Source organism: Conger conger, chromosome 6 (assembly GCF_963514075.1).
Source record: "Conger conger chromosome 6, fConCon1.1, whole genome shotgun sequence".
Classification (NCBI taxonomy): domain Eukaryota; kingdom Metazoa; phylum Chordata; class Actinopteri; order Anguilliformes; family Congridae; genus Conger; species Conger conger.
The window spans coordinates 46,625,104-46,643,249 of NC_083765.1; the positions used below are offsets into that span (position 1 = coordinate 46,625,104).

The window sequence follows — 18,146 nt, forward strand, 5'->3', positions numbered from 1 at the left end:
GGAGAGGGAATAAGAGGATTCTGGGTAAAGTGTGATCACAGCAACCTGGGGTACATGCAAGATTATAAGTCACTACAGTGATAAACAATATTTCGTTGAATGTCTTCAAAATGCACACTACACTCTGCCGGAGATTTTTTATAGATAGTTTAAGTGAGTTAAAGTCCTGGTGTAATCACATTTAAGACAGAAAAAATGGATATGTACTTTTGAACAGGAAAAAAACCACAAGCCTTGGACGTCTGACATGGCCTGCATGGATGATCACTTCAAAACCACTTTTGATTGACAGATCAGTAAACGTGCCGATTGTTTTAGTGTTTAGAGCTCTAAGCACATTAATAACGGTGTTCCACAGGTATCGGTGGCGATGGCCGGAGAGAAATCGCTGCCTCACCTGAATGCCCCTGTTGTTGAGGGACTCGTCCAGTGCAGTGGCCAGCTCCACAGCCTTCTTCTCCGTGCTAGGGTCCAGGTAGAACATCATTCTGCCAGCTGTCGGAGGGGTGGGGGGGGGGGGGGTGTCAAAGGTCAGTCAGGAAAGGCAGAGCGCATTATGGAGTAAAAGGGTTAGTGAAGCGCTCTGTGCCCACCTGCCACTCTGTGAGGGATGGAGTTGGAGTGCTTGCTGAGGAAGGCTTCGTTGAAGCTCTTGGCATCACACTCTCCAAAGAGCCGGGATATCTCCTGCTTCAGAACTGTGCGCACGGCCAAGGGGAGGTCTTTGCTCTCTGACACTGCAGACCGAAACAAGGGGGGTGTTCCAGGTGAGAACAGCTACGGAGCAATTCCTCACCCACTTCACTCAGTTCACCAACAAAGATGTTCTCCAACACAAACCAAACAACTATATATTTACACTGCATATTCTGATTTCACAAGATTAGGAAGAAAAACTATACCCTAGAAAAGAAGGACAAGGAAAGAAACAGTTTTGGAGGGGAACCATTCCTGCTTAGCATTTCAATGCCATAACTATGTGCACACAAAACACTGAACTCAAGGCTGGGAGGGTGACTGCCAGTCCATCTCCATTACTGCAAGTGTAAATACACCGAAATATTCTGCAAAAGTGAGGTCATGGGGACTGCATCAGGGAGAAGACCCAGAGTTGGGGCTCACCTCCTTTGAAGAAACGAACTAGACACTGGTGGAGCCAAGGGTGGTCTGGGTCAATGGAGACCGCCCTCTTCACCGCCTGCAGCATCAGCAAGAACTTCTCTACAGGGAAAAAAAAAAAGCAGTTAAATCCGTTAAACCGCACATGAGAAATCTATGAGAAAGTAAAATCTGGTGTATCATTCCAGGTAAGATGAACCAAATGGCTACAAATCAGCTATGCCTGTGATGCCAAAGCAACCACTTTGAAATAAATTTCATGATTCTTACAGGAAGCTCTAAAATTGATTTGCTGCAGCACAGTTTTAAGTGTAGTAATACTGTTGAAAGTGCACAGAACAGTCCTTTTGGGAAATGTTCCACAGGATTAATGATCTTAATCCACTGCTTGTCTGATCCTGAAGTAACAAACTACCACCCCCTCGCTCCAACAATTCTACAACACTCTGACATCAAGGATGCTTACCTTTTCTAAAGTAGATCTCAAATGCCAGGAGATGAGTGTCTATCTTATTTTTCACTAGGTTTTTCAAGGGAGTCAAGAACTTGACCGCTTCTTCCAGTGGGTTATCTACCTGTTGAGCACATGGAACAATAGGGCAAAGTTAAGCACCAAAGACGCTGCGGTCTTCTCATTGATCTGGTCTTCCGAGCTTTGAATTGGGAATTCAGAATTTTGTTACTAAGGGAAGCATTTTGGATCAAATGTTTACAGGGCCTCAAGAAACACCTCATCTTAATTTATTGATTTTGATCATGTAATGTGATCTGGATGTAGTTCTTTACATCTAATTGTGTTATGCAAACTTCAATATAGTGTGAATAACAGGTGAACTAAAGTGCAGTCAGATTTGAATAAAGGACATTTTTATACATTTTTATAGCACAAAGTAGAAATTACAGCAGTGTGTATACATAGTCCCCCCCCCCCCCAATTTCAGGGCACCATAACATTGGGACACAGCAATATTATGCAAATGAAAGCGGTCATGTTTAGAATTTGTTGGATATTCTTTGCATGCAATTGCTGCTTGAAGTCTGAAATCCATGGACATCACCAGAATGTATCAAAATAACCTTTAATAAAATCTTAAAATGTGCACTTTAATTGCGCCACATATTAATTGTGGCAAATCAGAGGCAAATCAGGGCATAATGGGTCTTTCTCCCAAACAGTAGGGACGACACTGTATAAACGCAAGAACATTCTACCAACGTTTGAGTGTGGGTTTCTTTCATCTTTGAACTAGCACCCTGCCCCTCCCCTGGGGCCACCTGGGCAAGATTCTCAGGGACGAGCCCCTTGCCCCACCCCTGAGCCCACCTTGGCGAGTTTCTCAGGGACAAGCTCTTCTTTGGGCCCGCCGATCTCCTCATCGTCATCCTCCTTCTTCTTCTTCTGGTTCTTCAGCTGCTTCTCCTTCTCCGCGTTCTTCTTCTCCTCCTCCAGCTGGGCCTTCTTCTGGGCTCGCCGCTGCTTGTTCCGCAGCTTCTTCAGCTCTTTGTCCGAGAGGTTTGCTGCACAGGGAAACCATTACCCATGATGCATTTCACCGGAACTGTACCCCCAAACACCGCACCTATGACGCATTTCAGCTCAACTGTACCCAGAAACACTGCACCCATTATGCATTTCACCTCGACAGGACCCTAGACACAGCTACTGTAGTACATTTATGCCTTCTACAAGATGCAACTAGTCTCAAACGCTAGAAAGGCTGAGGCCAGGAATAATCAAACCTGTCTCTCGAGGCCCACGGTACTGCTGATTTTCTTTTCTTCTGGATAGTTAATCTATTAATGCCACCAAAATTCAACTCACCTGGTGTCCCAGGTTTAAATAAGTCCCTGACAAGAGGGTTAGGAATGAAAATCACCAGTATTACATGTCTCGGGGGCAAGATCTCAGTATCCTTGGCCTAGGCCATCATAATATCAAGTGCTAGTCTAGCCAAACTTTGAATTACTCTCTGAAGCCTGTGGTTGCCCGTTTTGGAACCTCTGTGTATTTCACAGCACCCACAAATGTGTGATCACAGAAGCTGTAAATAGTATTTTAAAGTGCCTAGCGCCAAAAAAATAAGGGCTTTATCATTTCCTTCAGCAATCTGTCCAATCTTAGAAAATCTACCCATTTACAGATGAAAAGCCATCCCACATTTTGTCTAACTGCCCTATTTTATAGGCCACAGGGAAAATCAATTATTGTGATTTGAAAAGCAATCTGTGCAAGTGTATCAGTCAAAGTATTACCAATGCCCACTTTCATCCTAACCAGCAATTGCATTTTAAAACATTTGTAGAATCCATCTACCGCCTGGGCCCAATAACCTACTGAACTATCAAGATGTAAAGATAAGGAGCTTTTTTTTCTTGTAATCAAAGCATTCATTAAGCCTCTACTAAAGACGCAGACTCATGTTTCTCAAATTTATAAGCAAACTAATATATGTTCTTCTGATGTAAAATATGTTCTCTAAATACTGTTTAAGTGAGTGCATACTCACTTCAAGTTCACAGATGGGCAGCCCATTAAACAGTCACACTGCTGACTGGTTAAAACACAAATGTAATCGCAGACATCAGACTCCAAATGACTAATATCAAATCCTCCTCTAGTGGGCAGCAAAATAACAGTTGTGTAATTTAACTGAATAACGGGATACTGATTGCACTAAATGCTTACCATCAGTGAAACTTAAAACACAAATAAATAAATGGGAAAACGCTATGGGACTGACAGACAAAATGTTCTATGTCCAGGCCACCCAGCCCTATTCCTGGAGATCAACCATCCTATAGGTTTCATTGTAATTAACTTTGGCACACCTGATTATACCAATTTGCAGCTCAAAGTGATCTCTAGTTGTTCAATGATGTGAGGTTCTTAGGGTCAGAGTGAAAACCTAAAGGAAGGTATATCTCCAGGAACAGGGTTGGGCAGCCCTGGTTTAGCCAGGGAGATGAGAAAGGAATAGAAAGGATACTGCCAGAAACATGAACGGGGAGGGGCATTCTGCCTAGCAACGGCCAATAACAGCCGAGCGTTACCAGGCATGGCCTAGCACATCCTGTAGCAGCCTGTTGGTCCTCCGGCCTGTTCACTCACCCGTGTCGGCCTCCAGCTCCTTGTTCTCATTGGTCAGCGGGTTGTCGTGCAGGGCGAGATAAATCTCGATGGCCGTCCGGGAAGCCTTGTAGTAGAAGGGGTGCATGCGCAGGACGTCCTCCAGCTTCAGCAGGTCCACGTATGACCGCAGGGTCATCTTACGCATGCAGTACGTGTGGAAGTCAAACTGGTCGTCCGTGATCTCCACAAAATGCTGCCGTGGGGGAAGGGAGGGAGACACGCAGGACATTTAGGGAGGGTGGGGGCAAGGGCTGGGGCATGGCAATGTTTGGGAGTGGGTCATGGTGTGGCAGCTGTCTGCAGCCATGGTCAAAAGAGATAGTGTTTCTCAGCTTTCAAGCGATCACTTAAACCAGCTGATTACACAAGTCAGGGGACCCCAGGAGACCTCCAGGACCAGGGTTGCAGACCCACGCACAAGTCGAAGCCCAAGTGGAGGCTTTTAAGACCTACCCTCTCGATCTCGTGGCACTTCTTGAGCGCATCCCCGTACTTGTTCATGGACTTGTAGGCCAGTGCGCACTCAGTCTGGAACCACATGCACTGCATCTCGTTCAGGTTCTCCACCGCCGACGCCCCCTCCTGGAGAGACACATTAACGTAAACATTTTTTAGAACTTTGTCGATACCTGTATTACAGTTTGGTGTTTTTTTCATGTTGTAATTGTAAGGTTTTGTCTACCAAAATTGTTTTATGCTTTTATTTAAAGTTGTTCTTCAAGTAACATGGAATCGATTCCTCCGCCATGCATGGGACACCCTGTCCTTTTCCAAAGCTCCAGTTCCACTGCAGCCCCCCAGGTGAACCCCCTCGCCCCCCTCCTCACCCGAGTGAACTTGGAGCACATGTCCTCAGCCTCCTTCACCATGCCTGCTTTCAGCATGTATTTGGCGCATTTGGAGTTGATGAAGCGGTCGGCCGTGTCCAGCGCCTGGGCCTCATCCATCCACCGCGCAGCCTCCTTGATGTTTCCCGCGTGCTGCGTCACGGAGATATGACATCACTCTGTTACATTATGACAAGGCCCAGTCTCTCATACACAGAGACTGTGGGAGAAAGAGATTCACAGGGCAAACGGGTTCTGTGAAGCAACTGGTACGCCATGTAAAATGCAGATCTATATGCAACTTGGACTTTGAACTTTTCTGAAAAGACCAAGTATTTAGCACTGACACAAGTGTAGGTCTCTACAGTGCTCCTATTTTAGGAGCACATCGAGCATGAGCAGCGTGGATAAAATGTAAGCGCTGAGGCTCTAAGGTTTAGAAATGGACCTTCAGGAAAACAATTTTTCTGTATGGATCCAGTCACATGCCACTGGAAGAGAGACTGACAGCACTGCCACACTCTTGTCCTGGGTTTGACACGAAGAGAAACGTCCCACACGGCTAGCGCAGCATGGCTAACCCGGCTCCAGCCCAGGAGTACCTTGTAGATTTTGGCTTTGATGAGGAAGAGCTCGATGAGGGTGGGTGTGCTCTCGATGGCTGCGTTGATGTACTCCAGGGCCAGGGTCTGCTGACCGATCTGGTCGTGGTGCTGCGCCAGGAAGTACTGCACCCAGAGCAGGGTGGTGGGCGGCTCCTCCTTACCATCGTCTGGAAGGCAAGCGCACACGTTACCTTCCATATCAGGCCACACAAATTCCCTTTCATCGACACCTGAACCTCACGAACCCAACCGTGTCAACTGCACCCTTTCGCCTACATCTGAACCTCATGAACCCAACCATGTCACGCTACCTTCCATACCACGCCACACAAAGTCCCTTTCTCATACATCTGAACCTGACGAACCCAACTGTGTAATCTGCACTCGTTACCTGAGATAGCGGACCAAAAAAACCTGAAAATGACATACCCAAACACTTCGCCGGGGGTGTAGCCATAGTCCAATACAATCAGACCGGGGTCAAATACATAATTGTTTTGGATTCAAATACTTTTCTGTGCTTGCCTGGTACAACTGAGCCACCAAGATGACCACAAGGCAGGGCTTGCACTTTCTGAGAGTATTTAATTGGTTCCAATACACCAGACAAGCTCAATAAAATGTAGAAATGTATTTGAATCCAAAACAATTACACATTTGAGAGTGGTGAAATGTAGACCCCTGAAATCAAGCCTAAAAGTATGACAGCAAGTCAAGAGGTTTGTGACGGCTGAGACATACACGTACCGTTTTGATTGAACATTCGGCAGACATTTAAAGACGTTTCATAACCAACTACTAACTCTTCAATTATGGACACCTGCAGAAAACAAGAAACACAGGAAAATTACATCACAACATTTTTGTGTACTGAAAAACAAAGACCAACGATCCAAACGACAAAAACAAATCACATGACCCCAGTAAGGACGATCAGCTTTCTGATGTTAAAATTAACAGAGTGAAAGAGCAAGAACAAAAAGCAGCGTAATGTCTAGAATCCTACAGGACAGATACGCACCTTCTCCTTGTCGTGGTACAGGGACTTGAGGGTGGTGAAAACAGGCGGACAGCCTTTGCTGAAGTTCATTCTTAAATATTTATCCAGACACTCGCGAAACTTTTCACCTGAGCAGGAGATGGGAATGGTACGGTATTAACATGGAGCATGGATCACGTAAATTCCTCTTCTACAGGTACATCTGTCATTGACATGCTGTGGAGGCCTGTTGCCTGTAGTAAGTAGTTATACAACCTCATTTTTTCCAGAGTTTGTGAATATATTCCAGTTAAACAGCAGAAGTAATAATATTACATTTACAACGCGGTTTGATGAGTGCTTTGCGATACAACCGGAAAGGCCAGCTGCATAAATCAAATTTCCTGCTCTCCTTACACTGGGGTGAAACTGTGGTTATTACGGAGTAGGGGGTTAAACACAGTCATTTCCGCCCAGTTGCACAAATATATTTTGGGAAACGGCACACAGTCCCGCCTAGTGAAGCCACAACATACAAAAGCCCTGCTGTACATTACGCTCACCTCCCATTACCGCTGAAAGAATATCGAAGCTCACTAAATAATTCAGTTATTACATCAAAATGGTTGTGGCTTTTCCGGGGATAAGGTATTAGGCTGTGAATCCTGTAATGAAATTACAGAGGCACGGAGGAATCGAGCACAAAGGGGAGAGGAAAGAGGACTCACCGGACAGGAAGTTTAGCGGGAGCCGGCGTGGCACCAGGCCCTTGGGATACTGCACCCAGGCCTCCTCGTAGATCTTCTGCCTTTCTTCTACGCTACCTGGAAGACGAGGCACCAGTTCAGTCAGAGGCTGCTGATATTGACTAACGGAAGAACACCACCAGGCCAGAGCACAGGTCAGGCTTTATATGTAAGGCAACTTCATGTAAATACTTCAAAATAACACCTTCATAAGAAGTAATAAATAAAAACAAATAAAATAACAACATGATGGGGATGTTCCCTGGATGCTGTTGAGCCTGGGTGGTGGCCTGGTTGAAAACCTTCACTATGAGTGGAAGAGCGCAAACAGGCCTACACACTCCTCCAACAAGATTGATATCAGCATTCACTTATTACTCTGCAGGTCGTCATAAGCCAGACTTGCACAGGCATGACGCAGAGGAATATGTTTCATGTGCAAGGTGGACGTGTGGGCGCTGACTGTTCACCAGGGGGCACTGGTGTGTGTGTGTGTGTGTGTGTGTGTGTGTGTGGGGGGGGGGGGGGGGCAGCAATAGAAAAAACAACCAGCACTTGGAGGGGGAAAAAAATGGCTCAGATGGGATCTCTGTTTTTAGCACAATAAAACAAGAGCTCTTTTTAGAATCATTTCTGCAATGTTTATAAGCATCCCTGACGTCCTGCATCTGGAGCTCATTTAGCCTTCCTCGGCTCTGCAGGAGAAGTGCCACTGTGCCACTGTGCTGTGAAGGGGAGGATCAGGTCTTACTGGTCAAATGTTTCCAGCTCTCTGGCTCTACATAAAAGTGGGTGCCCCTGGGGGAGAGGGTAACGCCTGACTGACACTGACAGAGGGGTGGGGGCGTGGCCAGGCGGGGTGTGAAGGGGTAGGGCCGCCGGCACAGGTGGCAGTAACTAAGGACGAGTGCCCAATCAGGAAGCAGGCTAATGGACCCATGGGAACCCGAAGGCCTGGTTCTGCTAAGGCCTGGTGTGTGGAGTGAGACGGATCACTACAGCAAGACCCAAAGCTTAAGGATTAGCTCCAAATATGACTGAGTGAAGCAGAAAAGAATATGGGCGGAAAAAATCCTGGTATTTTATCTTTCTTTTTTCCTGCATTACCAGGACGTTGGGTTTATGTACATATCAATCTTTGCGGCCCAAAATCCCAGCAAATACTTTATAGGACAAAAACCACATTTGGAAGGCCTGCCTCGAGTTCCGAAGGAAATGTAATACAGTCGCACACAGCGACCTTGGAACGACCTCGCCACGCTAACGAACAGCGCTCAGGACCGTGAGCCAAAACAGCCGTGCAGGCCAAGGCTGTAAACCCCGACCTACCGCAGTGTCTCCCCGTGCTTCCACAGAAAAACACACAGCGTGGGAGATTAATGGACATCTCCGGTTCTGTTCGGGCTCTTCAGTAAACAGCAGCAGCAGCAGTCTGCCGTTAATAACAAGTGGCACGTTTTTCTGTTGATAGTGATACGTTAGCATTCCAGCCGCAGGAGTGTCCCAGGCAGCTAAGAGGAGGAGGAGGAGGGGGAGTGTCCCAGGCAGCAGAATAGAGGAGCAGTGGTCCAGGCAGAGTAGAGGAGCAGTGGTCCAGGCAGAGTACAGGAGCAGTGGTCCAGGCAGAGTAGAGGAGCAGTGGTCCAGGCAGCGCAGAGGAGCAGTGGTCCAGGCAGAGTAGAGGAGCAGTGGTCCAGGCAGCGTAGAGGAGCAGTGGTCCAGGCAGAGTAGAGGAGCAGTGGTCCAGGCAGCGTAGAGGAGCACTGGTCCAGGCAGAGTAGAGGAGCAGTGGTCCAGGCAGAGTAGAGGAGCAGTGGTCCAGGCAGAGTAGAGGAGCAGTGGTCCAGGCAGAGTAGAGGAGCAGTGGTCCAGGCAGAGTAGAGGAGCAGTGGTCCAGGCAGCATAGAGGAGCACTGGTCTAGGCAGCCGCTCCTCATTAAGACTGCGGCGGAGATTTATAGGGATGCTCGAGGAATGGTTCCTGGAAGGCAGTCTGGCGCAGGGCTCTTATGACACTCTACAGTGCGCCTCTACTCTTAAAATGACACGAGCTCTGCTGAAGCTATGCTTACAGACAAAGGGACTCCCAGGTTCTCTTTCCAAACAACTGTGGCCCTTTCTCCTCTGAGCAGGCTGAGTTCCCCATAGGTTCTGGTTATAAACTCAGGGGCAGAATTCGGATTCATTTCGCATGATGAAGCTGGATTATACATGCCTGAAGTGTGTGTCTGTAGACCAGTGTCATGGCTCAGGTAGCAGACGGGATCCCAGCAAACACAAAACTCTCACAATGTTACTGGGCTGTTACAACATTACCATTACAGTGCATTGCAGCCACATTGTGAGAACGTTTCGAGTTATCTGGGGCCTGCTGGGAGGCGGTGTCAGAGCCTGGACGAGCTGTACTCTCCAATCTGGCTCTAGCATCGCTACCCGGCTGCGTGTGAAGAGTCTTCCTCAAACTCATAACTGCGCAACCCCGACTGGCAAACTGCGATAGGATAGGCTGGGATACGCTCATCTGAGGCTGCACCAGTGAGCGCTGTCTGCACGCACGCGATTGGGCAAGAGGGTGAGGGGCTTTATAAAGAGCTCACCGGGCTTCAGGGCTTTCTCCAGGCCGTGGTAGTAGGACCAGTTCTCCGGGTTCCGCTCTTGCAGGCGGTGGTACACCTCATTGGCCTCCTCCAAGCGCTCCAGATTCAGCAGCAGCTCTCCTGTGGGAGAGAGGACCATCAAACACACTGCCCCACTGCATCAAACGTCACGGCACCACACACATCAGAACCACGTACAGGGAAAGCACGAACACCGCCCCGGTCACCACTGCACCACACACATCAGAACCACAAACAGGGAGACTAAACACACCACCACTGCACCACACACACACACACACACACACACACACACACACACACACACACACACACACACACACACAAATCAAAATCAAATCAGAACCATGTACAGGGAGACCGTCAAACACACAGCCTCACTGCATGAAACATCACTGCACCACACATCAGAACCACGTACAGGGAGATGAGCAACAGGGAGACAGTGCGGCCTGTAGCGTAGTGGTTAAGGTAAATGACTGGGACCCACAGGGTCGGTGGTTCGATCCCCAGTGTAGCCACAATAAGATCCACACAGCCATTGGGCCCTTGAGCAAGGCCCTTAACCCTGCATTGCTCCAGGGGATTGTCTCCTGCTTAGTCTAGTCAAGTGTACGTCGCTCTAGAGCTCTAAGAGCATCTGCCAAATGCCATTAATGTAATGTAATGAAATATATGAGCAGCAATCTTCCAGATTAAACCCAGAGTCTAGGCTCAGTTTAATGCATCAAATATAAATATAAAAACCAACCTATCAAGGCTGCTTCATAAGTTTCAGATACGTGTACACTTCTTATATTTAAGGTGAACATCAGATTACTTGCAAAGGGCAAGTTGCGCAGACACGGACTTAGCCTAGCCCGAGGCAAATTTCAATTTAGAAAGGAGATTCTCCATACAAAGCTAATCTCAAGCTCAGTGTGAGACTGGCCCTAAAAGCTAAACGCGCTGTGACTGCCAGTCCTGGGCACAGGAAGACAGGAACGAGAAGGTAAGCTCACGCGGCCGCCTTCTTCAGCAGGGGTGCGTTTCACAGGGCGTAAGGTGGACAGGTACGGTACCTCTGGTCTCCTCCACCGCCAGCTTGTCACAGATCTGCTTCTCGTAAGTGATGAGGTGCTCAAGAGCTTCTTTATAAAGACCAGCTTCTCGAAGAACCTGGTTTTGATAGAGCAGCAGCTCGCTGTACTCGTAGTCCACTTTGTCTGGAGAAGTCTGAAAGGCACAGTCGCACAGGTGAGTTAAATACAGTCGCACAGGTGAGTTAAAACCCCACAGGTGAGTTAAAACCCCACAGGTGAGTTAAATAGTCACACAGGTGAGTTAAAACCCCACAGGTGAGTTAAATACAGTCGCACAGGTGAGTTAAAACCCCACAGGTGAGTTAAATACAGTCGCACAGGTGAGTTAAAACCCCACAGGTGAGTTAAATACAGTCGCACAGGTGAGTTAAAACCCCACAGGTGAGTTAAACCCAGCCTAACGAGTGAGTAGAGCAGTCAGGTGAGTTAAACTCACTCACTCCCCACAGGGAATACGATACGATTGGCTGCAAAGTGAATGTGATCATTCGATTGGACAGAATACCCCAACGCACCAACACACAAGAGATAATTGAAATGAGCAAGTGAGTTTATTAACACCAGTGCCTATGCCTAAATGAAGTTGGGCATGTAAATAAACAATTAATTGCTATATGCATTGATCCATACGTCACACTGATGCAGTTGTATCGCAACATGTCAAATGTTTCATTACACCCCTAGTTTTGAGGCACTCAGGACCCCCTGCAGGTTTGCGGTCTCTGCACCTGGTCACCATTCCTTCATGCCAATATTATCCTTTCTAAAGCAGTTAACATTTACATATGACATCAACAGTACAGGAAGGGGGAAAAAAGTCCCGTGTCTGCAAAAGAAATGCAAACAAAACACTAAAAAACACAGTACTTGTAATGAGCAGCATGTGTGAAACTAGTTGAAAGACGTTTAATCTTAGCTTCAACATGGGTTGACTCATGTTGATCAACGTCTGTGCGTGCGCGACTGCACATGAAATTGAATCGTATCATACAATTCATTACACAAGTAAAAGCTCTAAATGTGAAGTCTGACTCATAGTGAGAATAACAACCATTGACAGAGTAAATCCAGGTGTGGGATTTAAAGCATACTGGTTGAGTGGGAGCTGATAAAGAGGAAGACCACCCTGTTCTGTTCTGGTGAGCAGGAGATTAACAGCACATTGTGTGCTTTGAGAAAAACAGCATCCGAAACAGGGAGGCAATTCGTTTTTTTTAATTCGAAATGAAGCAAAGAAACAAGACAAGCGTGTAAATCACAGGTCCGCGTTGGAGCCGCGGTCCAAGTTCGCGGCTGTAAATTCAGGGCTGGGGCATCCTACTGCGAGGTGAATAAAGACCCAATCAAGTTTGGCAATCAAACAACAAGGGAAAACTATCAAGACAAAAGGACAATGTCTACCAAAGTCCTTCCAACAACTGGGCAAAAACATTGAGTGCTTTAGAGGAATTCTTCTTTTTCACAATGCTATCCAATGTCACAGCAACCAGAGAGCCTCTGTGGGCTTTGTGGGAAACCCTGTTCAGAGTGTTTAGCACCTGGGCACAGTTACTCAGTCCGGGGAACGGCAGACAGGAGCGCACTGCTTCTGCTGAGATCTTATCCCTGGAACCAGAGCTGGCTCTGGGACTTCTGTGGGCCCTAAACAAGCAGCAACCGAATACAGACCAGGGGGCAACCGGCGGGGGAGGAAACCGGCACTGCAAGAGCATCGCAAAAGCTTTTCACACCCCCTGAATACTGCAAATTTAAAAACATAAAAAAACATTTAAGAGCTGAACTGTGTGGGGCATGTGTGGCGGCCACGCTAATCGATGGCATAGGCCCTTAATGCCAGCAGCAGGCTCTGCCGGCAGCTCCACCATCTCGAGGGGCATGAAGTCAAACCGTGTCGGCACTGCAGGAAGAACAACAGGCCCAGGTGCCAACCTGTCCCGGATCCAGCTGCGGAATCCTTGAGGAAAATAAGGCACCATTACAATTCCTGGAAACCGGGGCGCTTATCGGAGAAGAAACAGCAGCGGGACGGCATTGTGGGGCCCCGTGTACTACAGTACCTATTCAACCTGTGGCTGCGTTCTGCTGCCAGAGAAAGGGCCGTGACGTCACTGAAACTACACAGCCTCTGCATCACACAGGGCCCTGCTCTCCAAAGAGAAATGACCTCTAGAATAGAAAGCGGAAAGGAGCTATAAATAAATTGAGGGGTAGGGGTGTTTGCAAAGTGAAAACAAATGGGTGATAATTAAATGAGGACGTGCAGTGAGTTTGTGACTCATGGCGTTTTTGAGTTCGCTGGGTCCTGCTGGACAGCTCACTGCTGCCTCTCCGTCCACATCACACTCCCACAATGGCATGTCTGTGGGTGTGAGAGTGAGTGCGCTTGTATGTGTGTGTGTGTGTGTGTGTGTGTGTGTGTGTGTGTGTATGTGTGTATATGTGTGTGTGTGCGTGTGTTTGAGAAAGATTGAAAGAGAGCGAGCGTGTGTGTGTGTGTGTGCGTGTGCGCGCATGTGTTTGAGAAAGATTGCATGAGAGTGTGTGTGTGTGTGTGTGTGTGTGTGTGTGTGTGCGTGTGAGAAAGATTGCATGAGAGCGTGTGTGCGCGCATGTGTGTGTGTGCGCGCGTGTGTGTGTGTGTGTGTATGCGTGTATATGTGTGTGTGTGCGTGTGTTTGAGAAAGATTGAAAGAGAGCGAGCGTGTGTGTGTGTGCGTGTGTGCGCATGTGTTTGAGAAAGATTGCATGAGAGCGTGTGTGTGTGTGTGTGTGTGCGTGTGAGAAAGATTGCATGAGAGCGTGTGTGTGTGTGTGTGCGCGTGTGCGTGTGCATGTGAGAAAGATTGCATGAGAGCGTGTGTGTGTGTGCGCGCATGTGTGTGCGCGTGCGTGTGTGTGTGTGTGTGTGTGTGTGCGCGTGTGTGTGTGTTTGAGAAAGATTGCATGAGACCGTGGGTGTGTGTGCTCTGAAGACCTTTCAAGGTGAGAAAATGCAGACCTTCCACTATGTGGCTTGGGTTTCACATACTGTGTGAAAACGTCCCTTCAACTCGCAGGAAGCTCACCTGTTGCGTTTTCCTAAACTCTTCTATGATTTTTGCTGCCATTTCGTAGTCTTCCAGAAGGTGATATGCTATTGCATAGCCAATCCAGGAGGCCCTCTGTGCTGGTCTCAGCTGGAGAAGCTGGTACCTCGTCTCCTGAAAACCAAACAGAAAATCATTTGCTGTTAGGGTTCAAGACTTGTTAACCAGAAGGTTGTAAGGTTTTACATTGGATGGGTCACTGCCTGCAGCCCAAAGTGCATGAAATCGCAACCGCTTCTGTAAATACACTGAACAGACAGTTGAAATGTGCCCTGCGTGAGGCACCCATGGGGGCAAGGTGTGAAAATATCATATAAAACTAATCAGCACAGTCTATGCCAGGGGGGCACAGCAAGGGACGATCCGCTTCAGGGTTTTCCGCCAACTTCGGCTCGTAATTATTTAATTAGCTAAATAATGTCTTGATCAGACATTTGTAAATGGAGGACTGCTAGCACATCCTAAAGATTGTACTGTGCTCAAGTGAAGGAGTGAACCAATATAATTTCTAGAGCTGTCAGAAAAAGAAATTAAGGTAATTGGTTGGAACAGAAAGCAGCTGACAGAGTTGTGCACCCCTGGTCTGTGCTAATGAATAAGTGGGAGAAACAGTCTTGCATTGTGTCTTAGGACAAATGAAGCCCCTTGATCGAGTAAAAACACAAAAAAACAAAACACAAAAAAAACCAAAGCAACAAAATCTAAGGCTGCAGGGCCCTGGAACTCCAGAGAGAGGATCGAATGGCTCCATATTTTAAAGAGGGATGGAGATCCTCAGAGTGCTTCTGCTGAGTCCTCTAAACGGGCCTGGCCGGGGTCCAGCTCTGGCACTACCACAGGAACAGAGTGCACAGGGAGGGGGATGCGTGTGTACGGAGAGGAGGGAGAGAGAAGAGGGGGAGAATGGAGAGATGGGGGGAGGGAGGGAGAGAGAGAGAGAGAGAGAGAGAGGAGGGGGGAGAGAGGGAGGGAGAGGGAAGAGGGGGAGTGTGGAGAGAGAGGGAGAGAAGAGAGGAAGAACGGAGAGGGAGAGAGACTTGGTGAAAGAGAGAGGAGGGAGAGAGGAGGTAAAAGAGGGAGGGATGGAGCGACAGAGGAGAAAGTAGAAAGGGGTGGGGAGAGAGTAACTATCAGAGCAGCAGAGTGCTGACTCATAGTGGCAGGCCCAGCGTTTCTCCAGACAGAAACGCTCAAACGCACTCGGCATACCGCCGATGGACTCTCGGCGACGTCCCCCACAAGCGGCCTGGCACCGCCCGCATCACACACGCCTCCTCATCCCCCAGAATCCTCCGCTCCAACTGGCAGACGCAGCGCAGAGGCCCCGAGACATCTGTTTCCAATCTCCCTCATACGTACGAAAGCGCTGATGGCGTCCAATGAGGAGAACATGCCCCGCGGATTTCATTTCTTCACTCCGTGAACGTATAATTTGTGACAGATGAGATCACTCGTAACAGATCCCACCGCAAAAAAAAAAAAGAGGATATTTTGGACTGTTTGAACACACTACAGCTCCTGATAAAAGCACTGAAATATTTCATAGCCCATTTCAAAACAAAGGGCAGATTCTGAACTGAGCAGTGGACCCCAGTCCTCCAAATACTAAGGTCGTCCAGCGAGAATGCCAGTGAACACACAGCAGGGCTGATTATGGCCGGTGCAAACAATGCCATGCAAATTCCCACCACTGATCCTTCTTCTATGACAAGACATGGAACCAGGATTCCCACCCGGCCTGCGCAGTTTATGTCACTAAATGGGGCCTGTTCAGTTTATGATGTCTCTACGCGGGGCCAGTTCCATTTATGAGGTCACTAAACAGGGTCTCTTCTTTATGATGTCACTATATGGGCCTGTTCTCTTTATAAAGGCACTAAGAGGCCAATTCTATTCATGATGTCACTATAAGGGGCCCATTCTACTCATGTCACAATAAGGGGTCAGCTCTCTATAATGACATCACTAGAGGTGGCCTTTTCTGTGTGATGTCACTATGAGGGGGTTTGCCTAAAGGCCCGGACACACCAAACCGACGGTCGGCCGCGGAGCGCCGACAAAGATCGCCTCGCGTCGATACGCGTCGTTAATGTTGGCTGTGCCGAACACACCGCAACGACAATCCGCCGACGGCCGAGTTGCACGTACGTTCTGCGCCTGCGTGAGAGGTAATAACTCTCCACACCAGCAGGTGGCGGTAGTCTGTATTTGTCTTTCAAAAAATGGAAACCGGAAGACCGGGGAATGCGTTTGCATTGCGTTGGACCTAGAAGCAGGCATTGTCTCGCTCACAACAAACAGTTTGCAGCAATTTCCTTGTTCTCTCGCTATTTAGTAATACTAATCGAAAATTATGTCTGGTAGTGATAGTAACTTTGGAATGGCTTGCTTTCGTCGCTTCCATTTCACTTCTCGTGCACTGATTCGCCAGCTGGACAGCCAATCAGAGAGCTCTCTCTCATCAACGGCTCCGGGGGCTCCGTCGGAGCCCTCCAAAACACCACGACGGAGTGTCGGCGTGCGAGACACACCGGAAAGACTCGGCCGACAGGGCGCCACCGATGTCCGACGGCCGATCGTCGGTTTGGTGTGTCCGGGCCTTTAAAATACATCTGCAGTGCTCTCCAAAACAGGACTGAGCACAGGTGGGAGGAAGGGCCTGGCAGCCTTGAGCGGGACACTCACCCTGTACCCCTCCAAGTCCCGCATCTGGATCTGCAGGAGGGAGAGGTCCCTCAGGATCTGGAGATTGTCTTTGTCCCACTTCAGTGCATTTCTGTAGCATTTGATGGCTTCGTCGTACTTCTTGTCCGACCTCTGCAGAAGGCCGTAGACGTGCCAGCCTAAGGGGGTTTGTGGTTAAGGAGAACGTGTCTATCCCAGAACCCGAAACCTAGCCTCACCGCTAAAATGGAAGATGCCTTTAAAGGAACCTGAAGGACACTCCTCTGAAGAAAACAATCGATTTGACCCTTTTTAGCTACGCTACAGTCAATACAACATGGCTACATAAGCAGCACAACTATACATAAAAAATGTATTCAAAGCAAACATCACGTTCAGAATCCTATGGAAACTATACAACACTGTTCATCTTAATGAAAGACCTGCCTTTTTCTCCTGATGTCCCTGAAACCAAATGTTCTTTGCAGATCAAATAATTCAAAATGTGGTGCCATTCACACAGAGCACCCAGCGATACCCTAATCTGCAGTACATGAGCATCCAAGCATGTTGGAGTTGCTAATATCCTCGGGCAAGGATATTCATTTCACTGTTCATACAAACGATACCCTTGTATGAACTTTCAACTGTGATTTAGCACGTTAGCTCTCTGGGTAAACACCAGACCAGGGTCAAATAAGAACATTCAATACTTTAACCCTTTAGATGGCAGAATTTCTGTGGCATTTTAACAGGAACTACTTTCACCAACATATAGAACAAAATTTCACACAATCATATATTGGTCAGTAAGATTCTCAGGGACCTGCTGGGGCCTGGCATTAGGCGTGGGGCCTGGCCTGTGGGTGACACTGCCCCCTCGGTGGGGCCTGGCATTAGATTAAGAGCGGGGGCTGATCTGTGGGTGACACTGCCCCCGGTGTGGGGCCTGGCATTAGATTAGGCGCGGGGGCTGATCTGTGGGTGACACTGCCCCCGGTGCTGCCTGCGGGGGGGAAGGATACAGACGTGACTCTTGAGGTCGTTGCGCAGGCCTCGTCGGACCAGGTCGTAGGCCTCCTCCTTCTTGCCAAGGCAGTTGAGGGTCAGCCCCTTCATGGCCAGCGTCTCTGGAAGGAGAGAGGGGAGAGGGTCGCAGCGTGAGGGCACCTCATTTGTGAAGGCGCTAGAAATGCACTCCGCCCCGCCACCCGGATCAAAGCATCTTTTGCGAGAACACGCGTTTAAGATAAAAGGGCACTGGCTTTTAACAGACACGGGTGTTTCCCA

At 48.3% G+C, this 18,146-nt stretch overlaps 1 protein-coding gene across 1 annotated transcript in view; it reads right to left on the reverse strand.

The window, feature by feature from the left end:
* Nucleotides 1-18,146, reverse strand: part of naa15b (N-alpha-acetyltransferase 15, NatA auxiliary subunit b) — a 29,577-nt gene that overhangs the window by 1,835 nt on the left and 9,596 nt on the right. Inside the window, exons 3-19 of the mRNA XM_061245015.1 lie at nt 17,882-17,986; nt 16,878-17,035; nt 14,172-14,306; nt 11,086-11,239; nt 10,004-10,123; nt 7,389-7,484; nt 6,703-6,809; nt 6,429-6,501; nt 5,679-5,848; nt 5,077-5,229; nt 4,703-4,831; nt 4,229-4,442; nt 2,444-2,637; nt 1,586-1,694; nt 1,123-1,221; nt 594-737; nt 398-495 (exon numbers count right to left, since the gene is read on the reverse strand). Of these exons, the coding sequence (XP_061100999.1) occupies nt 398-495; nt 594-737; nt 1,123-1,221; nt 1,586-1,694; nt 2,444-2,637; nt 4,229-4,442; nt 4,703-4,831; nt 5,077-5,229; nt 5,679-5,848; nt 6,429-6,501; nt 6,703-6,809; nt 7,389-7,484; nt 10,004-10,123; nt 11,086-11,239; nt 14,172-14,306; nt 16,878-17,035; nt 17,882-17,986 (2,258 nt within the window). The remainder of the gene's footprint in view (nt 1-397; nt 496-593; nt 738-1,122; nt 1,222-1,585; nt 1,695-2,443; nt 2,638-4,228; nt 4,443-4,702; nt 4,832-5,076; nt 5,230-5,678; nt 5,849-6,428; nt 6,502-6,702; nt 6,810-7,388; nt 7,485-10,003; nt 10,124-11,085; nt 11,240-14,171; nt 14,307-16,877; nt 17,036-17,881; nt 17,987-18,146) is intronic.